The sequence below is a fragment of the Lampetra planeri genome, chromosome 60, assembly GCF_965212315.1.
Source record: "Lampetra planeri chromosome 60, kcLamPlan1.2.h2, whole genome shotgun sequence".
Taxonomy (NCBI): Eukaryota; Metazoa; Chordata; class Hyperoartia; order Petromyzontiformes; family Petromyzontidae; genus Lampetra; species Lampetra planeri.
In genome coordinates, this window is record NC_136166.1 from 448,073 (window position 1) to 468,839 (window position 20,767).

Genomic DNA, 20,767 nt, shown 5'->3' on the forward strand with positions numbered 1-20,767 from the left:
ACGGGGGCGCGATCGGCATGACGTCATCATCCCCCCCCTCCCCCGACCCCCTTTCACCCCCTCCCCTCGGTGGTCGTTCATTGGCGGGTTAAATGAAAGTTTCCGGTGAGAAACAGTTAAGCAAACGAGGTTAATGGCACTTTAGGTTCCGGACGCTCGTTTTTCTTTTTTTATGCTTACACAGATAAAATCGGTTAAGATCGACCGATACCGTCATGAACGTTCCTTCTAAAGAAACAATTTAATACGCCTGCTACTAATCGAAGCAAAGTTGTTTTTGTAAAATAAAATTACACACGTATGACCCCCCGGAACGTTATTACGTTGTGGGGCGGGGGGAAATAGCAACCGCGGCGGTGACGTCACGCCGTTGCCGAGGTAACGCGTGCGGAGTGGGGGGGAGTTGGGGGGGATGGGGGGAGTCATGGGGGAGGGGGGGGAGTGGGTGGTGGGGGTGATGGGGGGAGTGGGGGGTGAGGGGTGGGGGTGATGGGTGGGAGTGGGGGTTGAGGGGTGGGGGGTGATGGGTGGGAGTGGGGGGTGAGGGGTGGGGGGTGATGGGGGGAGTGGGGGTGAGGGGTGGGGGTGATGGGTGGGAGTGGGGGTTGAGGGGTGGGGGTGATGGGTGGGAGTGGGGGGTGAGGGGTGGGGGTGATGGGGGGAGTGGGGGTGAGGGGTGGGGGTGATGGGTGGGAGTGGGGGTTGAGGGGTGGGGGTGATGGGTGGGAGTGGGGGGTGAGGGGTGGGGGTGATGGGTGGGAGTGGGGGTGAGGGGTGGGGGTGATGGGGGGGAGTGGGGGTAATGGGAGGGGGTGAGGAGTGGGGGTGAGGAGTGGGGGGTGAGAGGTGATGGGGGGGTGAGGGGTGGGGGTGATGGGAGGGAGTGGGGGGTGAGGGTGATTGGGGGTGAGGGGTGGGGGTGATGGGGGGAGTGGAAGGTGATGGGGGGGAGTGAGGGGTGGGGGGGTGATGGGGGGGGTGAGGGGTGATGGGGGGGGTGAGGAGTGGGGGTGAGAGGTGATGGGGGGTGAGGGGTGGGGGTGATGGGGGGGGTGAGGAGTGGGGGTGAGAGGTGATGGGGGGTGAGGGGTGGGGGTGATGGGGGGGAGTGGGTGGGGGTGATGGGGGGAGTGGGGGGGTGATGGGGGGGGAGTGAGGGGTGGGGGTGATGGGGAGGAGTGGGGGGGGTGATGGGGGGGGGGTGATGGGGGGGGGGTGAGGGGTGGGGGTGATGGGGGGGGGTGAGGGGTGGGGGTGATGGGGGGGGTGATGGGTGGGGGTGATGGGGGGGGTGATGGGGGGGGGGAGTTTGAATCGCGGCGGTTTCCGAGTCGCGAGCGGGCGCCGGACGGCGACCGTTTGACCCCCTCCAGCCCACCCCCTCCTCCTCCACCCCGAGTCGTCGTCTTCGTTGTTGTTGTCGTCGTCGCTCAACAGCCCCCCGAGTCTCTAACAACCCGCGAGTCCCCGAGACTCGATGGAGCAAGGCGCGGGTCTCGACTCCTTCTTCGACTCGGACGGCGCCCGCGAGTCGCCGTCTCCGCCCGCCAGGTGCGCCGTGCGCGGCCTTCGAGCGCCGCTCGCAACAACGACGACGACTAACGCTCACACGCGGCGGTTTGAAACTTAAAGAATAAATATCACGCACACAACACACACACACAACACACACACCACACACGCACCACACGCACACCACACGCACCACACACCACACACACACATACCACACACACACAACACACGCACACACCACACACACACAACACACGCACACACCACACACACGTGTGGTGAGCCTACCTCGCCTGGTATAGCAGGGGTTTGATGCCGACCCTGACGACGCCTGCTTGCTGTATATTTGTAGTTTGCGTGTCTCTCTCTCATCATCATCACGGTGGCTAAGAGATGTTGACTACCTCGTCTGGTCTGCAGGAGGTTGTGGGTTCCATCCCGACCCTGACGCCTGCTGCTGCTGCTGTGTATTTGGAGTTTGCGTGTCTCCGGGCCGTCCCTTACACATGTAGAGCCGCGCGCAGTTCAAGAGGACGAGGCCGATATAACAAATCTCCACACGGAGATAAGACACGAAGCTGGGGCCATCATTTGTGGCCAGGTCGCTTCTGACAAAAGATCTATGAAGATAGCTCAGGGCGTCCTTCCCTGCTCAAAATATATTTTTTTAAATCGTCTAATGACTTTCCATGCGCGCCACGAGGCCTTACTTGACCATACTTCCCCGCGCCGGTCATCGCCGTCAACCCCGTTGACAACCTCGGGGTTCCGCCCCCCTCAGAGGTGTGCACCTAGCCTGGCACAAGCCACAGTGGCGTGACGGCGCTTGATGTTGTTGATGTTGTTGATGGGTTCGTTGCGAACGCTGCGCAATGAACGAACGACCCCACAAGTACGAAGTGGGGGGGGGGCACATCACGCGATAGGGAATCAAGAGTTGCCTACAACGGAGGAATGAATCCGATGAGTACCCGTAGGTTTGTTCGGTAAAGTCACGTGGGTAAAAATAAATAATATAAATAATAATAGAAATAAAATTATCCGAATCCGATAAGCTGTAAAGCTCTTTGTTGTTCTTCTTGGTTCTTTCGGTAAAGTAACGTAGAATGGAAATAATAAAATAATAAAAATAAAACATTAAATAATTCTCACGACGTTTCGGCCACAACGCAAGTAGCTGTCCTCAGGTGGAGAACAGGTCTGTCGAGGAGACAGAGTCTGAATGACAAGCCCCAGGCTTGGAGCGACTATTTAAGCTGGGGTGGAGGGGCGAAGAGCGCCTTGACAAAAGAACGTCGTGAGAATTGTATTTTATTATGTTTTATTTGTAATATTTTATTATTTCCATTATACGTGACTTTTACCGAAAGAACCAAGAAGATGAATCCCTGCAGTCACGAAAGCACTTTGTTGTTGTTGCTGTCCCACGCCTCCACTGACGCTCTCGCCTCGTGCTCGACAACACGTGGATGTGTGAGCATTGTAATCGTCGTGGATCTGCAGCTGAGTAGCGGCATCTAACCTCTCTGCACAATGCAGGACACACTCTGTGTTCTTGTGCCGGCCGTATCAAAACCGGAAACGACAAGAAAAAATGTCTTTGTGTTTCTCCCTTGTGATGATGGGACTTTGTAGAATGAACGTAGAGATGTATAAGGGGCACGGGGTAACCTATAAAGATCTGAAGTGGTCTGTGATGAAGTCGGGCACTGGTAAGGGGTGGACAGGTTTACGTGTCAGCCACACGCATATACCAGCGTGGTGAAGTATGGTTCAAAGAAGAAGACAAACCCATTCGTGCAGATGCCTTTATCCATCTGTTGATTGAAAATGGCATTTGCTTACACAACCACACACTGCACCACTACACACTACACCACTACACACTACACCACCACACACTACACCACTACACACAACCACACACTACACCACTACACACAACCACACACTAGACCACTACACACAACCACACATTCCGCAACCACATACTACACCACTCCTCGACTTGTCCAAAGCGTTTGACACCAGTTCACTGCTGTCGCGTTGGAAAGGCTAAAATGCCAAACACATTTCAGATTGCGAAATCAACTCCACGTGCAACATCTCTGACCGATTTCCAGTCGTCTCCGTCAACATTAGGCCACCTGACAGAACCCCCATGGCTAAGGGAGTTCCCCAGGGCTCTGTGCCGGGCAACTATAAAGTTTGTTTTTCTTCACGCCAACAATCTGGGCATCTGCAATGTGCGCTCTGACATTAGAAACTTTTTTGCCGATGGCACAGCCCCCTTGGACTCCGGGAATTCTATGCAGGACCTCGATAATGTTCAAGTTAAAACCGCAATTGGTGATGTTTTCGTCTTTGTTGTGTTGCTGCTGCGCTTACGCACCACTGATCGAGGGATCATCCGTGTAACAAGTGAAATCAAGATAATTGGTTCTTTACCCTTCTATCTGGCAACAAAACTGACACCTTTTTACAAGGAGTCATGTTTGCATAGACCGCAATACCTGCAGTCATAATACAAACAAAAGAACATAACTCTGATAATGTGCACTGTCCTTAAAGTTGATTGATCCACACCCGAGACAGCTTTCCTTAGAGCCTAGTCTCATATGGGTTGGACCAGATGACGCCAAAAGGCGCACAACTCAAAGACAATGCACCATCAGAGTATGAGAGCTCGGGGCAAGCATCTACACTATGGGAACCTCATTTGCCAGTAAAAATATGATAATTGGTTCTTTACCCTTCTATCTGGCAACAAAACTGACACCTTTTTACAAGGAGTCATGTTTGCATAGACCGCAATACCTGCAGTCATAATACAAACAAAAGAACATAACTCTAATAATGTGCACTGTCCTTAAAGTTGATTGATCCACACCCGAGACAGCTTTCCTTAGAGCCTAGTCTCATATGGGTTGGACCAGATGACGCCAAAAGGCGCACAACTCAAAGACAATGCACCATCAGAGTATGAGAGCTCGGGGCAAGCATCTACACTATGGGAACCTCATTTGCCAGTAAAAATATGATAATTGCCAGTAAAAATATGATAATTGGTTCTTTACCCTTCTATCTGTTGCCAGATAGAAGGGTAAAGAACCAATTATCATATTTTTACTGGCAAATGAGGTTCCCATAGTGTAGATGCTTGCCCCGAGCTCTCATACTCTGATGGTGCATTGTCTTTGAGTTGTGCGCCTTTTGGCGTCATCTGGTCCAACCCATATGAGACTAGGCTCTAAGGAAAGCTGTCTCGGGTGTGGATCAATCAACTTTAAGGACAGTGCACATTATCAGAGTTATGTTCTTTTGTTTGTATTATGACTGCAGGTATTGCGGTCTATGCAAACATGACTCCTTGTAAAAAGGTGTCAGTTTTGTTGCCAGATAGAAGGGTAAAGAACCAATTATCATATTTTTACTGGCAAATGAGGTTCCCATAGAAAAGTGAAATCAACTTAATCTTTGACTTGATGCTGTACATTTGAGGTGACGTTTGTGTAAATAACGTCTTCTGTGCACAACACAGGCTCGAGATGCCAGCCAATCCGCTCGACAAGGGAGAGGGCAAGCGATCGCCTCCCACCCACAGCGACGACGACTGCAGCAGCAGCAGCAGCGGCAGCTTCAGCAGCAGCAGCAGCAGCTTCAACAGCTACGGCCGCTCGCCCCGGGCTCGCTCCCCAGGCAGGAAGAGCGTCACCACTCCTCCTCTTCTCTCCGACGACTCCGACTCGGACCTGACGTCGTCTGCCGCCTGCCGGAAGGGGCCGAACTGTCGCGCGAAACTGGAAATGAAAATCCCGACGGGGACTCCGAGAGCCGGGGACGACGAGTGCTACTCGGACGACTTCGACGACTGCCTGGAGGAGGCGCGCAAGCGGCTGCGCCGGCTGCGCGCCGAGTCGGTGGCGCACTGCGGAGAATGCCTCGGAGGCGCCGCGCCGGCTCGCGACGGCGCCTGCGGCAGCGAGTCGGGCGGCAGCGTGACCGATGTGACGCCGCTCTCGTCCGCCGGCAGCAGCCCCCGGGACGCGCGCCGGCGGCACGACCGGCGGCCGCCGCCGCGGCAGGAGAACCTGAACTTCCGTCTGCGCGGGCGCGAGCGTCCGCTGGCCGCTCGCGAGGATCCGGCGACGCCGGCGGGCGCCGGCAAACGGGAAGGTGACAGCGGCGAGGAGGAGTTTGACGACCTGCTGCGGTCGGTGTTGAGCGAGAGAAGGGGGCGCGCGCCGGGCGCCGTCGCCGCCGCCAGCGCCGGGAGCCGGCGGACGTCGGCGGGCAGACGGAATTTCTCGTTCAACAACGCCGAGTGCGAGCGCATCGAGCGAGAGAATCGGCGGCTGCTGCGCGAGCTCTGCCACAAGTCGACGGCGCCGGGGCCGGCGGGGGGAGGAGTACGGGGAGGTGGAGGAGTGGGGAGAGGCGGCAGGGATTGCGCCGGGAGGCCCTGCCGCGAGGCGGCGCCGGCGCCGGTGCTGGGCGCTCGTGCCAGCCCCTCCGCCAAGAACCGGCAGAGAGAGCACATGCGCATCGAGAGAGCCAATTATGTGAGGATGCACGCAGAGATGTTGTTGTTCGTATGTACGTTGAACTGCTTTCACACCGTACTTAGCCAACCGCGCGAATTGGAGGTGCGAATTTTATTGTTAAGTCGTCCAGTTGCGTATGTTTGTAATGTGGGTGTAGCGTTATGAAACTGCAAGCAGCCTGTTGAACCCGGTCCCGTTCTGATAACTACGTGCACGTCATCTTACGATTCCGTTCCGATGGCGTAGACGAAAAACTAAAGTAACGTTATCCGTACCGAGACCTCCCGCACCTCCGATTAGCACGGTTTGCTACGTACAGCGCAGAACAAGTTCAACGTGCACACGTACAAGGCCATGTGGGAGGGCGTGTGACAGATTGGCGCTGCGGTTGTCTGCGGTGAGTAAAGATGTCTTTAAAAACAACGGCGCCGCCACGACGCCTCTCGAAATGAAATGAACGGCGAGCCGCCCGCGGCACTTTTGAGATGCAGCGGCGAACGTGGACACGTGGCACCCGGCACACGTCTTGTTACTACACCTGCCAACGGGGTTGCTCTTTCAAATGTACCAATTTGAGATGTAAGTCCCTTATCGCAGCCTATCTAAAACAAATTATTTAGCGTTGATGTCCACGTTTCCGGTCGGCATGTCCATGCGGGCAGTACACACCGTCCACTGCAGCGTGCTGCGTGTGTGTGTGTTGTGTGTGTGTGCTGTGTGTGTGCTGTGTGTGTGCGTGCTGCGTGTGTGTGTGCGTGCGTGCTGCGTGTGTGCGTGCTGCGTGTGTGTGCGCGCGCCTCTGTGCTGTGTGCCGCGTGTGTGTGTGTGTGCGTGCTGCGTGTGTGTGTGCTGTGTGTACGTGCTGCGTGTGTGTGTGCTGCGTGTGTGTGTGCGCGCCGCTGTGCCGTCTGCCGCCAGGCCTTGCTGAAGCGGCTCGAGGCGGCCAAGGTGTCCCCTGGGCTGCGGCGCGCCGAGCAGCTGCGTGACCACGCGCGTCTCACGGGGCAGCCCCTGCCCCCGTTGTCATCCTCCCGGCCAGCCTCGCACAGGTCCAAGTCCCAGGGCCGAGCCACCGGTACGTCAGTCTTTGTTGTGTGTCCGTGTGTCTTTGTGTGTGCGAGCGTGTCGATGGATGTATTAGCGGGGGAGACAAAGGCGGTCGGTTGTGGCGTTGGCCACCCACCCACTCGTGTGCCTTGCCGGCCTCCATAGGTGGTCGCTAACAGAACTTGCCCCAACAGTCTTCTGAGGCTATACGGGGGATTTTTGTCTTTCCGTAGATGTATTTGCGTGCATTTATGTGCGTTATTGTGTGTGTCTATGGGTGGGGAGCGGTAGAGTAGCGCTTAGCGCCGCGTTGCAAACTCGGCGACCCGAGTTCGATTCCCGCTCACGGCTAACACCGGTGACGTATCTCTGAATCGGTCCTGGGCCTCCTCCCGGTCCGCCGAGCCTTAAACGAGTACCTGGTGCGATGTGTATAAAACATCAGCGCTGGGGAGATGAAGGTAGCCGGCCGCCGCTTCCTCCGTGCGACGGTCCCGACCTTAATCGGTGCCACTCGCTGACAGCACTTTGCCCCCACGGCCCGTGGAGGCTACACGGCGATCTTTGTCTTTGCTGCGTGTGCGTGTGTCGCAGAGGGAAGCACCCGTGCGTCCAGCTCCTTTGGGTCCCGTGGCGATCGTGTCCACGGCCTCCAGCCGCGGTCGCTGCTGAGCGCCAGGCCGGCCTGGGACCCCCGCTGGTGATGGAATACGAGTGAACGTGCAGTACATACTCGCAGGGTGCTCCACATTATTTGTTAACACTTATATGGGACTGTCGTTTTTAATGGAAAAAATAACGGATTATAATTGACTGTAACATGATAACAAATGTGCATGTTAATCAAAGAGTTTCCACTTGTTCGCCATCGTTGTCAACACGTGGCCTGGAATCTTCTCCAGGTGGTCTCCAGATCCCGGGGGCACATTTCTCGTGGTGTTGTTGCAAATTCTCAGAAGTGTTAAAACATTTTTTTGAAGCACCCTGTGTGTACATACACACATGGTGAACGCAAAGGATTACAGTCGAACGTACCATGCATAGACACGCACACATACACATGCCCTCTCGCATACTCTCAACGTGTAAGCGGAATGTGTACGAATGTTGGACTTCTTTCGCACCGTACGTAGCCAACCGTGCTAGTCGGAGGTGCGGGGGAAGGACAACAAACTAACACGCAACAAGCAGTTCCAACGACGCTCTTCACACGCGCGCGTGGCCTCACTCGGCACTGGGCGTGCGAGGGCTGACCGGTCGGGATCGGTTTGTGCCGCGCGAGAATCGATTGCTTTCCCAACGCGCCTCTCGTGCCGCTCGCAATCGCGTCACCTACACCCCGCAGCCATCGGAGGCGCCGTACGATGCAATCCGCGACCGCCACCACCGTCTTGTCAAAGTGCGGGGGGCGGTAAATTGTCGCCCACTTAGCCGCCACGTGGCAAAAGCGTGCACGTGGGGGATGCTCCTGCAGTGTCGTGGTTAGCGTCTCTGCACTTGCAGGCCGGGGCTTTTCCCTCGGTTCCATCTCTCGGCAACGGGAGTTGTTTTAACAACGGCGGAGCACGTTTATTACATCTTCAATAAATCATTAAAACTTCTATTTCTTTGAAGTGGCCTTTCTAAAAGTTATGCCCCCCCTCCCTTCCCCCCCCCCGTACGTTAATTATTATCATCCAATCAATCGTTAAAACCGCGCAATAAAAAAAGTAACGGGGTTAGTCTACAACCGTGTCCCTTGTAACATTTGCTCTCAAGATGTAATCTGCGAATGGCAGGCTGAACCAGGTACGTTTTAAGCGAATGTATTTTTCTTGTACAACCCGCGTCAAACCTCTCGGCGACGCGTCTCTGTCCGCAGCGCATGGTGACCACACGGGAGCTCGTCACCCGGGGAGCCGGTTGAATCGCGGGGGGCGGATGGGACCCGGATTCAAACCAAGGCCCCCCCCTCCGACGGTGCAGGCTCCGTGGCTCTTGACGTGACCGCCACGTCACCCAAACCCCTTAATTTAAACGTTTGTGTTCGTGTGTCGACCATTAAAATAGGTGCATGGGCGTACCCTGTATAAAACCACGTGTGGCAATGCTTTCCTTTCGCGTATTTTCTATAACTTTGACCGCCTCGCAGAGTTACGGCGCGACACACGTGGGTACATCATCGCGTGTAGCTCATCGGCGGATCGCGACGTGCGGTCGGGTGAAGTGTGGGCGACGCCCACGTTTTTCCAAGACGAACGGCCGGCAATGGAAGAGTAGACCAAACACTGACCGGAGCTCCCTCCGGTGCAACCCGGAATCGCGTTGAAGAGCTACGCAGCGCAACCACGGAAAGCCAGCCAGTAGCAAAATACAGTCGGTCATCGATTATCCGGCAGCTTCCAACGTTATCCGGCGGTCCTGGGCCGATCCGGCGAATTCGGCAAAACCGTTCGAAAGCCGGTAACCAGTCTGGCGATCGGCACCGTGCTCGTGACGAAAAAAGTAGCTACGCTTGATTTCAATGTTAAATATTGTATACGGTACATTATACACTACATACAACTTAAACAATGACAATACTGCACGTGTATACAGCACCACAGGCAGAGTCTTTGAAATTGAAGATGTAAGTACGGTGCAGTAAATTCAGCAACTTTTTAAAGTCGGATATTTATTTTGGTCTTTGTTTATTTATGCCAATTTCACGTGGTAAACGAATTAAAAACTCTAAAAAAACAACACCTAAAAGCATAACTTCATTCAAGAATGTGCAAAAATAAGCAAAGTTAAATGATGGTGTGATTAGTAATTATCTGGCGCTTTTGAAAATCCGAAGCCACCGGATAATCGATTGTCTCGACTGTATTTGTGGAGATTGCCGCTCACGTTCTCGTAGGAGCCCCCTGCGAAAAGAAAAATCTCGACAGGCAACCGAGGCACTCCTGAGCTGGCGCTGACGGTCCGTGCGTGTCGCTGCTCAACCCAGACGCGGGATGCCCCTCGTCTGCGCTTGGCAAACCTCGGAGCAAGTTTCGTGGAAAGTCCACGGTACGAATTGGCTTTTCCGGAGTGGCACTAACCCAAAGAAAACAGTTGTGCGCTGCGCACAGCACGCCATCGAATATTACCGGGTGACCGTAACTTTTTCACCGTTCTTTTCTTTTCCGATCTTCCTGCCGCCCAAACGTGGAAGATTGCGACGAAGCGCATCGTGATTTTGCTCGTCGTCAAAATGTCGCAACGCCGCCGACGATTTTACTTTTTGTGGGGTTCCTTCGTCACTCCCTCTCGCCCGCGCGGAAACGGTGGCGCGGGATAAATAAAGTTGAATTTAATTTCACGAAAATGGCTCTCCGTGTCGCTGATTTCACGCGTGTTTCTGACAACCACAACCCATCAGCCAGCACGGCCTTGCATCGATTCATTCCGCATGTGCGTTGGACTTCTTTTGCACCGTACGTAGCCAACCGTGCTCATCGGAGGCGCGGGTGGGGGGGGGCAAGGACAACACTAAACACAGATCTCGATTGAGTTCTAAAGAAATTATTGTCAATACGCAACTAATTTTCAATCCAGAGCACGAGCAAAACTGAACCGGTTTCGACATAGAGCGGCTCATCAGCAGGGCTCAGGCTTGTGTGTCGTTCGACTTGCGGGGGGGGGGGGGCTGCCACGGTGGATCGGAGGGAGAAGCACGTGGCCTTTGTGTTGTGTGTGAAGGCGGCGGCTGCACCATCGCTTGGGAAGTGTCGGGGGCTGTCGGCTCGGCGCGCCGGCGATGACCCGCCGGTGCGTGTGACTTGTCAGCTGAGCAGCGGCAGCAGCAGCGGCAAGAGGGGGATTATGGTGACGTTGCTGCCAGCGTTACAGAAGATGATGTGTGTGTGTGTGGCGCGTTGTGTGCGATGCAGGCTGGGCAAGCTTTGTCGTTTTGTCCGGTGCGACGGTGGCGACCGTGCCGAATTGAAGGTCGCGGTTTCGGTGGACGATGCAGCGGTGCAGTTGAAGTTTTGCGTCGTCCCTTTCCCGTCGCCCACCACGTCGTTGCGGCATCCCGTGACGACCTGTTCGTGCGTGACGGTCTGTTAGTGAGTGGTGACCTGTTCGTCTGTTCGTGAGTGGTGACCTGTTCGTCTGTTTGTGAGTGGTGACCTGTTCGTCTGTTCGTGCGTGGTGACCTGTTCGTCTGTTCGTGAGTGGTGACCTGTTCGTCTGTTCGTGCATGGTGACCTGTTCGTGTGTGGTGACCTGTTCGTCTGTTCGTTAGTGGTGACCTGTTCGTCTGTTCGTGAGTGGTGACCTGTTCGTCTGTTCGTGTGTGGTGACCTGTTCGTCTGTTCGTGAGTGGTGACCTGTTCGTCTGTTCGTGAGTGGTGACCTGTTCGTCTGTTCGTGCGTGGTGACCTGTTCGTCTGTTCGTGAGTGGTGACCTGTTCGTCTGTTCGTGCGTGGTGACCTGTTCGTCTGTTCGTGTGTGGTGACCTGTTCGTCTGTTCGTGAGTGGTGACCTGTTCGTCTGTTCGTGCGTGGTGACCTGTTCGTCTGTTCGTGCGTGGTGACCTGTTCGTCTGTTCGTGCGTGGTGACCTGTTCGTCTGTTCGTGGTGGTGGCCGCCCGCCATCCCAATGCTTCTGTCCGGGATGAACGCAGCTTTTGCGAGTGCCCGAGATCGGGCGTGCGTTCCGAGTGGATTTTTGGGGGTTTTGTTTGTTATGCACGGGGCGTCTGCAGCTAATATAGCTGAGAACTTACACTCGTCCTTGACAAAGTCACGGGGGGGGGGGGAGGAGGCTCACTTGGATTGGAGGGCGGGGGCTTGCCCAGTTTGCTGGTCTTGTGAGCTGCGTGTGACGGCGCTTTTGTACCACGTGGGGTGAGCGCGCGGTGGGTGGGTGAGTGGTGTGAGTGAGTGAGCACCGGGCGGGATTTCACGTGTCCACTGCAATGCGGCCCCGTGACCTCTGGGTCAGTGAGCCGATTGCTGCGTGACTGGAACAATGCGAACATATGACCAGAGTGAGAATTTAATGTATTGCCCCCCACCCACCCAGCCCCCCCACCTTTTAGTTGCGCCAGCATTCACGAACGAGTCGGCACATTTTTGATCTTTTAGTCCTGAGTCTTCTCTGTGGCAGCAGTGAGTGGTTAGCTACAGAGACTGTGATGGAGTTGAGTGGTTAGCTGTGAGTAAGGTCTGTGTCTGATTGAACACAACACTACAGCGCATTAACCAGGAATGTAACACGATGCAGAGGCCACCCAAAACACTCGATGCCTTAATGGGAGGATTATGAGCCGCAAGCCGAGGCATTAGATAAGAGATCAGAGCTCTCTGCTGGGTTTCGTCCAACGCCTTCCCATCACACGGCTCCACTCTCAGATCCCCACGTGAGCTCCCGTTAAACTGCTGCTGCTGCCAGCGAGTCGCTGGTGGGCACGGACCTCCCCCCCCCATCCTCATACATTCCGCCCTAGCCTCAGTGAGTGTATGGGTCTCTGTGTGAGTCTCTGGGTCTCTGTGTATGGGTCTGTGTGTGGGTCTCTGTGTGAGTCTGTGGGTCTCTGTGTGAGTCTGTGGGTCTCTGTGTGAGTCTGTGGGTCTCTGAGTGGGTGTCTGTGTATTTGTCTCTGTGTGAGTCTGTGCGTCTGAGTCTATGGGTCTATGTGTGAGTCTATGGGTCTCTGAGTGAGTCTGTAGGTCTCTGTGTATGGGTCTCTGTGTGAGTCTATGGGTCTCTGAGTGAGTATGTGGGTCTCTGTGTATTTGTCTCTGTGTGAGTCTAAGCGTCTGAGTCTATGGGTCTATGTGTGAGTCTGTGGGTCTCTGAGTGAGTCTGTGGGTCTCTATGTATGGGTCTCTGTGTGAGTCTATGGGTCTCTGTGTGAGTCTGTGGGTCTCTGTGTGAGTCTATGGGTCTCTGTGTGAGTCTGTGGGACTCTGTGTATGGTTCTCTGTGTGAGTTTATGCGTCTGAGTCTATGGATCTCTGAGCGAGTCAGTGGGTCTCTGAGTGAGTCAGTGGGTCTCTATGTATGGGTCTCTGTGTGAGTCTATGGGTCTCTGAGTGTGATGCTATGGGTCTCTATGGTTTTCTGACTAAGTCTATGGTTCTCTGCGTGAGTCTGCGGGTCTCTATGAGAATATAGGTCTCTATGAGAATATAGGTCTCTGTGTGAGTCTATGCTTCTCTATGTGAGTCTATGGGTCTTTGTGTGAGTCTATGGGTCTCTCAATGAGTCTGTGGGTCTCTATGTATGGGTCTTTGTGTGAGTCTATGGGTCTCTATATTGTTCCACTCCATCTGGGTGAGATTCTATTTTTGTTATTTTCCACTTGTATTTAACTTGCCCTGCTGTCTTGTTTATATTCTTTCATATCTTTGACGCCTAATATCGTCGGATCTCCGAAGTCTCACGAGTTGACACTTTCCACACACAAACTCATCGTCGCCCTCCGAGACGATTCAAGATTTCGTTTAAAGAACCGCTTCAGGTCCCACCGATCCTGGGCCTCTCTTCGTGGATTCTTCACGAACATTTTTTATTTCACTGTTTCAAATATATTAGGATTATCCAGACAACAATTGACTATTGTTATTGTCTGGATTTAGATCTTAGAATGAATTTATACGTATGCACAAGATTACAATTAATAAATGAAATCGCTTAAACTAAAAATCGAAAATGCAATTTACAAGATTTATTTAAAATGTTTAACGAATCAAATTTGATTCATTCTGGGGTCAACGGAATGTAGATGCAGTTTAACACGAAGGCTTTCGCGACCAATATCCAAAATAGAGGTGTTTTGGGTTAGATCGCGTAATTATATAAATGTGTCGTTAAACCCGCCAACACCCGACACAGCCAACGAGTAAGGGTTAGTGTCACGTAAACAGAACGTGGCCAATTCATCACTAGTACAGCACTAGTGTGTAGTGTATAGTGTAGTGTAGTATACTAGTACAGCACTAATCGGTTGTGTGTTGGAGAGCCAACACACAACTGAACTTCAACATTACATAATCTTACTGTGTGAAAATTACCAGAATTTACATTGAAGTTTTAATTAAGTAAATAACAATGAGACTAAAAAAAAGAATGTCATATATATATTTTTTTACGGTAAACAAATATTTTTTTCCAAAGACCACACACTTTTATTCGCACTCAATAGTAGAAAATACATTATTTTGACCCCAGAATGAATCACATTTGATGTGCTCAATAAAAGTGTGCGGCTTGCATCAAGACACTTGAACACACTGGAAGGAAACCGCCCACTGGTATTGAGCACATCAGATGTGATTAATTCTGGGGGTCAATTTAAATGTATTTAATACTTTTGGGTACAAATAAAAGTGTGTTGTGCATTGACCTCAACTTGCTTTCTATCTTAAAATCTGTTATAGTCCACTCCGTCCTGGGGGAGGTTCAACAGAGTGTGGGTCACGTGTGCACCTTGGGTATCGTGACTGGGCTCTGGCATGCGTGCATGTGACAGACATGTGACACACACACACCACACATGTGACACACACGCAGACCACACATATGACACACACACCACACATGTGACACACAGACCACACATGTGACACGCGGACCACACATGTGACACACACACACCACACATGTGACACCACACACAGACCAATGGAATCCGCCTGCCTCTGTATCAGCCAAATGCGTCCCAGGCATCTGCCCGTGTAGACGCTGAAGCCCTGCCTGATACGTTCGGAAAACCCATCCACCCCCATGCGCGCGTGCACGTGCTCCCGTGGGGAATGTTTTGAACCGACGCTGGGCCTCCCTCTAGGTCGACTCAGCCTCAAATGAGTACCTGGTGCGGCGTGCAATAAACATCGTCACTGGGGAGACAAAGGTGGCCGGGCGTGGTGCTGGCCACCCGATCCCATCGTGTGCCGTGCCGGCCTTCACAGGTGCTGCTGCTCGCTAAACAGCACTTGCCCTAACAGTCTGGTAAGGCTACACGGGGGATCTTCGTCTTTATCTTTGTTCCAGTGGTGCGGTTAAGTGTGATTGTGTTCAAGAGTCGATGTGTGTCGGAGCGGTGGCGCAGTGGTTAGCGCACCGTGACAAAGACAAAGCTCCCCGTTACAGACCGTCTTGTCGTATAGCCTCCACAGACTGTAGGGGCAAGTGCTGTTAGCGAGCACCTGTTAAGGCCGGCAAGGCGCACGAGGGGGTGGGTGGCCAGCACCACGCCCGGCCGCCTTTGTCTCCCCAGTGGCGATGTTTACTACGCACCAGGTACTCATTTGAGGCCGAGTCGACCTAGGGGAGGCCCAGGACCGGTTCAGATAATCGTCACCGGTGTTGGCCGTGAGCAGGGAATCGAAGCCGAGTCACGGCTCCCCACTTTCACACACACACGCACAGACAAAGATCCCCCGTATAGCCTCAATAGACCGGTGGGGCAAGTGGCGTTAGCAGCACGCGAGGGAGTGGTGCTGCTGACTCCACGGCTGTGTCGTCTGCAATTCACACTGCTCCAGGCCCCGTGATTCTCTCTCCGTACGTTATCTCACTCATTCACATTGTCTCATTCGTTCACGCCTCACTCATTCACATGGAAGTCATTCACGGTTTCTCACTGCATTCACATTTATGCATTCACTATTCACATTCTCTCAAAACTCACCCCATCTTTCTAAACTCTCCCCCCTCACCCTCTCTCACCCTCTCTCGATCAGAGGAGACAAGAAGATGCTCGGTGTAGTCGGCACTTTGCTTCGTTCATCATTTCGCTTTTGTTTGTTTGTTTTTTAATGCTTTCCTTTATGTACCCCCCCCTCACTCTCTCTCTACACTCTCCCCCCTCTCTCTCACCATTTCTCTCTGCTCTCCCCCCTCTGTTTTTTTTTAAAGGAAGGTACTGCATATTTAGTGTACAATTGAGGAGCGGTGGCGCAGTGGTTAGCGCGCTGCGCTACGAACCCGTTCACCCCCAGTTCGATCCCAGCTCAAGGTCGACACCGCCGACGATTATCCGAACTGGTCCCGGGCCTCCCCTATCTCGACTCAGCCCCCTCTCTCTCTCTCACCATCTCTCTCTCCACTCTCCCCCCCTCTCTCTCCCCCCTCTGTCACATATCTCTCTCTCACCCTCTCTCTCTCCACTCTCCCCCCCTCTCTCTCCCCCCTCTGTCACATCTCTCTCTCTCACCCTCTCTCTCTCCACTCTCCCCCCCTCTCTCTCCCCCCTCTGTCACATCTCTCTCTCTCACCCTCTCTCTCTCCACTCTCCCCCCCCTCTCTCTCTCTCTCACCCTCTCTCTACTCTCCCCTCTCTCCCAACCATTCCCTCTCCACGCGCTCCTCTCCCTCAACCCTCTCAACCCTCTCCTCTCATCCCTCTGCGCTGTCTCTCCCCCCTCCACTCCCTCTCACCTCTCCTCTCTCCCTTCATCTCCCCCCCCCTCCTCTCTCCTCCTCGAGTCCCAAGTTGTCATCATTCAATGCTCCAACTCCGACAAGGTGAGGCTACCCGCGCACGTTGTACGAACGATATTCGTTTTAATCTTCATTAGGTATGTTATACTTTACCGAAAGAACCAAAGAGTAATATTAGTTTAGCTGTCATCATTATCATTATCAGCATCACCACTGTCAGTGGGCATTGTCATTCAGGGTGGAGGGGGGGAGGGGAGATTATATGTAATGTGTATTTATTTAAATCGGGATTATAAGACGCTGCCGATTTTAAGACGCACGCCCAAGAAAGACGAAGAAAGTTCAACAAATCTCGTCTCGCGCACGCATCGTAAGACGCACCCACGAGTCACAAGATTGTGTTGTTGAATATCAGTCGTATTTCATTCACGTGAACTACGCCATGTGTTGTTATGTTCGACTGCGTACATACTTTACGTTTGATTTGCCGCGGTATTATATGTTTGATCGTTAACAGCAGATGAACAAGTTAAAGTATCCAACATGTGAATAAAATAACCGGCATTTAAATACGTTGTCAAATGATCAAACGTAGACGTAATATGTCGTCGATTAGAATTAAGGACATGTTAAACAATAAACGCGTTACTTAAAACGCCGTCCATAACTTACAACACTTTGTTTTCTAAAACTTCTAAAGTTAAACGTTGCCTAAAGATCAAAAAGCAGCGACAGATATCGTGCCACGGTCTGCCTCGACAACGCGGATTGGGGAACACGCCCAGGGTGGAGACATCGCCCCACTGATCTACATCTAGCAGTGAAGCCACCACGGTGGTGGTGATGATGACACTGAGAGAGAGAGGCCCCTCATCCAGCAGTGAAGCGACCACGGTGGTGGTGATGACACTGAGAGAGAGAGGCCCTCATCCAGCAGTGAAGCGACCACGGTGGTGGTGATGACACTGAGAGAGAGAGGCCCTCATCTAGCAGTGAAGTGACCACGGTGGTGGTGGTGGTGACATTGAGAGAGAGAGGCCCTCATCTAGCAGTGGAGCGACCACGGTGGTGGTGGTGATGACACTGAGAGAGAGAGGCCCCTCATCCAGCAGTGGAGCGACGAGACGACTGTGGATGTACAAAGACAAAGATCCCCCGTGTAGCCTTCATAGACGTTTGAGGCAAGTGCTGTGAGCGAGCACCTCTGAAGACCGGAACGGCACACGAGGGGGTGGGTGGCTAGCACCACGCCCGGCCGCCTTTGTCTCCCCAGTGGCGATGTTTACACACCGCGCCGGGTACTCGTTTGAGGCCGAGTCTACCTAGGGGAGGCCCAGCACCGATTTAGATAATCGTCGCCGGTGTTGGCCGTGAGCGGGAATGGAACTCGGGTGGCCGGGTTTGAAGCACAGCGTGGCGCTAACCGCTGCGCCACCGCTCCCCCCACCACATTAACAAAGACAAAGGCGCCCCGTGTAGCCTCTTGACAGACTGCTAGGGGCAAGCCAGCTCTCGGCCAGCACCACAATCAGAACATTGATACTGGAGGAATCCGATGAGCTGTAAAGCTCTTTTGAGAATGGGTGTTACCCTTTCTGGCAATCAAACAGTTGTGTTCAGATGTTAAAGCACCAAACTGAAACCTTTTGCCAGGAGTCATGCCTGCATTGATCGCCTCGACTCGTGGTGAACATGCAAACCAAACAAAACCATGCTCTAAGAGTCCTCGCATTGTCTTCGAACCTGATTGGTCCACACCAGAGACAGCTTTCTTTGAAGCACTTTCTTTCACAGACTCATCATCCACGCCAGTGACAACACCAACAGGCCACTAAGTCACGGTGACGTCACCACGACGCCCGTGCCAGGCTAGGTGCACTTTGAGGCCACGTGAAGTGTCGAAGCCTCGCTGGCAGGAGGAGGTCACGGGACAGACCCGGCAGGTGCCGTGGGTTGACTGCTGTGCCAGGCTAGGTGCAGGAGGAGGTCACGGGACAGACTCAGCAGGTGCCGTGGGTTGACTGCTGTGCCAGGCTAGGTGCAGGAGGAGGTCACGGGACAGACCCGGCAGGTGCCGTGGGTTGACTGCTGTGCCAGGCTAGGTGCAGGAGGGCACGGGACAGACCCGGCAGGTGCCGTGGGTTGACTGCTGTGCCAGGCTAGGTGCAGGAGGGCACGGGACAGACCCGGCAGGTGCCGTGGGTTGACTGCTGTGGCAGGCTAGGTGCAGGAGGAGGTCACGGGACAGACTCAGCAGGTGCCGTGGGTTGACTGCTGTGCCAGGCTAGGTGCAGGAGGAGGTCACGGGACAGACTCAGCAGGTGCCGTGGACTGGCTGGCAAGATGCACGCCGGCTATGACAACAGCGACATTAACCACCGCCACAAACACCGTCGTCATCACACCACTGACATCTCTGTCACCACCGCGTTCGTAATTCCTGCGCCGAGTGCTTCCCCGCAGCAGTTTGGCCCAATTTGGTGCCGCGTGGCAAGCGAGCGAGAGAGCGAGCGAGCGAAAATCCCGTCTCCCCGCTGTGGCACCCTCCCGCATGATGCGATTACATCGTTCCTAAGTCATGCCCCCCCCTCTCTCTCTCGCATCACACGTTTAGTTTGTGAACGCCTTGACCCAAATATGCGAGCCTCATTATTTTCTTCAGGCCTTTGTTGATTTTTTGTTGCATAATCGAGGCAATCGAAGCACCTCCGTTGTGATGGGTGGTGGGGCAAAGGGCTTCCTTCGATATTCAGGATTTCGCCTAACGCCTTTTAATCATCATCATCATCATGATGCTGCATCGGCAATGACACTCGCTATCTCTGCTTGGGCTCGCACAGTCAACGTGTGACTTGAATTCCATCTTTAATCAAGTGTCTCTCTCTCTCACCACTCTCCCCGTGTCTCTCTCCCCGTGTCTCTCTCCCATGTCTCTCCCCGTGTCTCTCCCCGTGTCTCTCTCTCACCACCCTCCCCGTGTCTCTGTCTCCCCGTGTCTCTCTCTCACCACTCTCCCCGTGTCTCTCTCTCACCACTCTCCCCGTGTCTCTCTCCCCGTGTCTCTCTCCCCGTGTCTCTCTCTCACCACTCTCCCGTGTCTCTCTCCCCGTGTCTCTCTCCTCGTGCCTCTCCCCCCGTGTCTCTCTCTCACCACTCTCCCCGTGTCTCTCTCCCCGTGTTTCTCTCCCCGTGTCTCTCTCTCCCCGTGTTTCTCCCCACGTGTCTCTCTCCCGTGTCTCTCTCACCACTCTCCTCTGTCACGATGTTGAAGGTGACAGTTCATAGTGCGGATGGATTTGTCTATATCTTTATACTTATATATATGTGCGTGTGTTTTTGTATGCATCCGTATATTTACATATTTTTTATTTCATACATTTTGTGTATTTTATATATTTAATATTTTTTTTTATATCTATACAGTATACATATTTTGAATATATATCTTTAAATCTATGTATGTTTTTTTATATCTATACAGTATATATATTTTGCTATATTTATATATATGTATATGTATTTACTGTATATATACCTATCGAGTGTAAATGTTTTTGGTAAGTGGAGATTTGTCTGAATTTGCTGCCTTACTCCACAACGGTCACGGGATGGAGAAGCGGCCAAGTCGGGGGGCGGGGGGGCACGAGGGAGGGGCCATGGATGGGGCATGGGGTGAGGGGCATGGGGGAGGAGGCATGGGATGGGGGGCATGGGGGAGGGGGCATGGGTGGGGGGGCATGGGGGAGGGGGCATGGGTGGGGGGGCATGGGTGGGGGGGCATGGGTGGGGGGCATGGGGGAGGGGGCATGGGATGGGGGGCATAGGTGGGGGGGCATGGGTGGGGGGCATGGGGGAGGAGGCATGGGATGGGGGGCATGGGGGAGGGGGCATGGGTGGGGGGGCATGGGTGGGGACATGGGGAGGGGGCATGGGATGGGGGGCATGGGGGAGGGGGGCATGGGGGAGGGGGCATGGGTGGGGGGGCATGGGTGGGAGGCATGGGGGAGGGGGCATGGGTGGGGGGGCATGGGTGGGGGCATGGGTGGGGGCATGGGGGAGGGGGCATGGGATGGGGGGCATGGGGGAGGGGGCATGGGGGAGGGGGCATGGGTGGGGGGGCATGGGTGGGGGGGCATGGGTGGGGGGCATGGGGGAGGAGGCATGGGATGGGGGGCATGGGGGAGGGGGCATGGGTGGGGGGGCATGGGTGGGGGCATGGGGGAGGGGGCATGGGATGGGGGGCATGGGGGAGGGGGCATGGGT

General features: G+C 54.0%; 1 protein-coding gene across 2 annotated transcripts; it reads left to right on the top strand.

The window, feature by feature from the left end:
- The first annotated feature begins 1,313 nt into the window (after positions 1-1,313).
- Positions 1,314-10,434, top strand: LOC144736328 (uncharacterized). 2 transcript variants are annotated; one of them, XM_078618991.1, is made up of 5 exons: positions 1,314-1,617; positions 5,057-6,077; positions 6,978-7,134; positions 7,701-7,806; positions 8,968-10,434. In XM_078618991.1, the coding sequence occupies exons 1-5, from the start codon at positions 1,478-1,480 to the stop codon at positions 8,975-8,977; spliced, it is 1,434 nt and encodes a 477-aa protein (XP_078475117.1). In that variant the 5' UTR covers positions 1,314-1,477; the 3' UTR covers positions 8,978-10,434. The 2 variants fall into 2 exon arrangements, with proteins under 2 accessions (XP_078475117.1, XP_078475118.1); XM_078618992.1 differs by having other exon boundaries at positions 1,317-1,551.
- The last annotated feature ends 10,333 nt before the right edge of the window (positions 10,435-20,767 follow it).

Excerpts from the sequence above, each read along its gene's own strand:
- LOC144736328 (XM_078618991.1), top strand. The coding sequence starts at position 1,478 with ATGGAGCAAGGCGCGGGTCTCGACTCCTTCTTCGACTCGGACGGCGCC. Across the intron at positions 1,618-5,056 it reads ACTAACGCTCACACGCGGCG|GCTCGAGATGCCAGCCAATC; the intron begins GTTTGAAACTTA and ends TGCACAACACAG. Across the intron at positions 7,135-7,700 it reads GTCCCAGGGCCGAGCCACCG|AGGGAAGCACCCGTGCGTCC; the intron begins GTACGTCAGTCT and ends CGTGTGTCGCAG.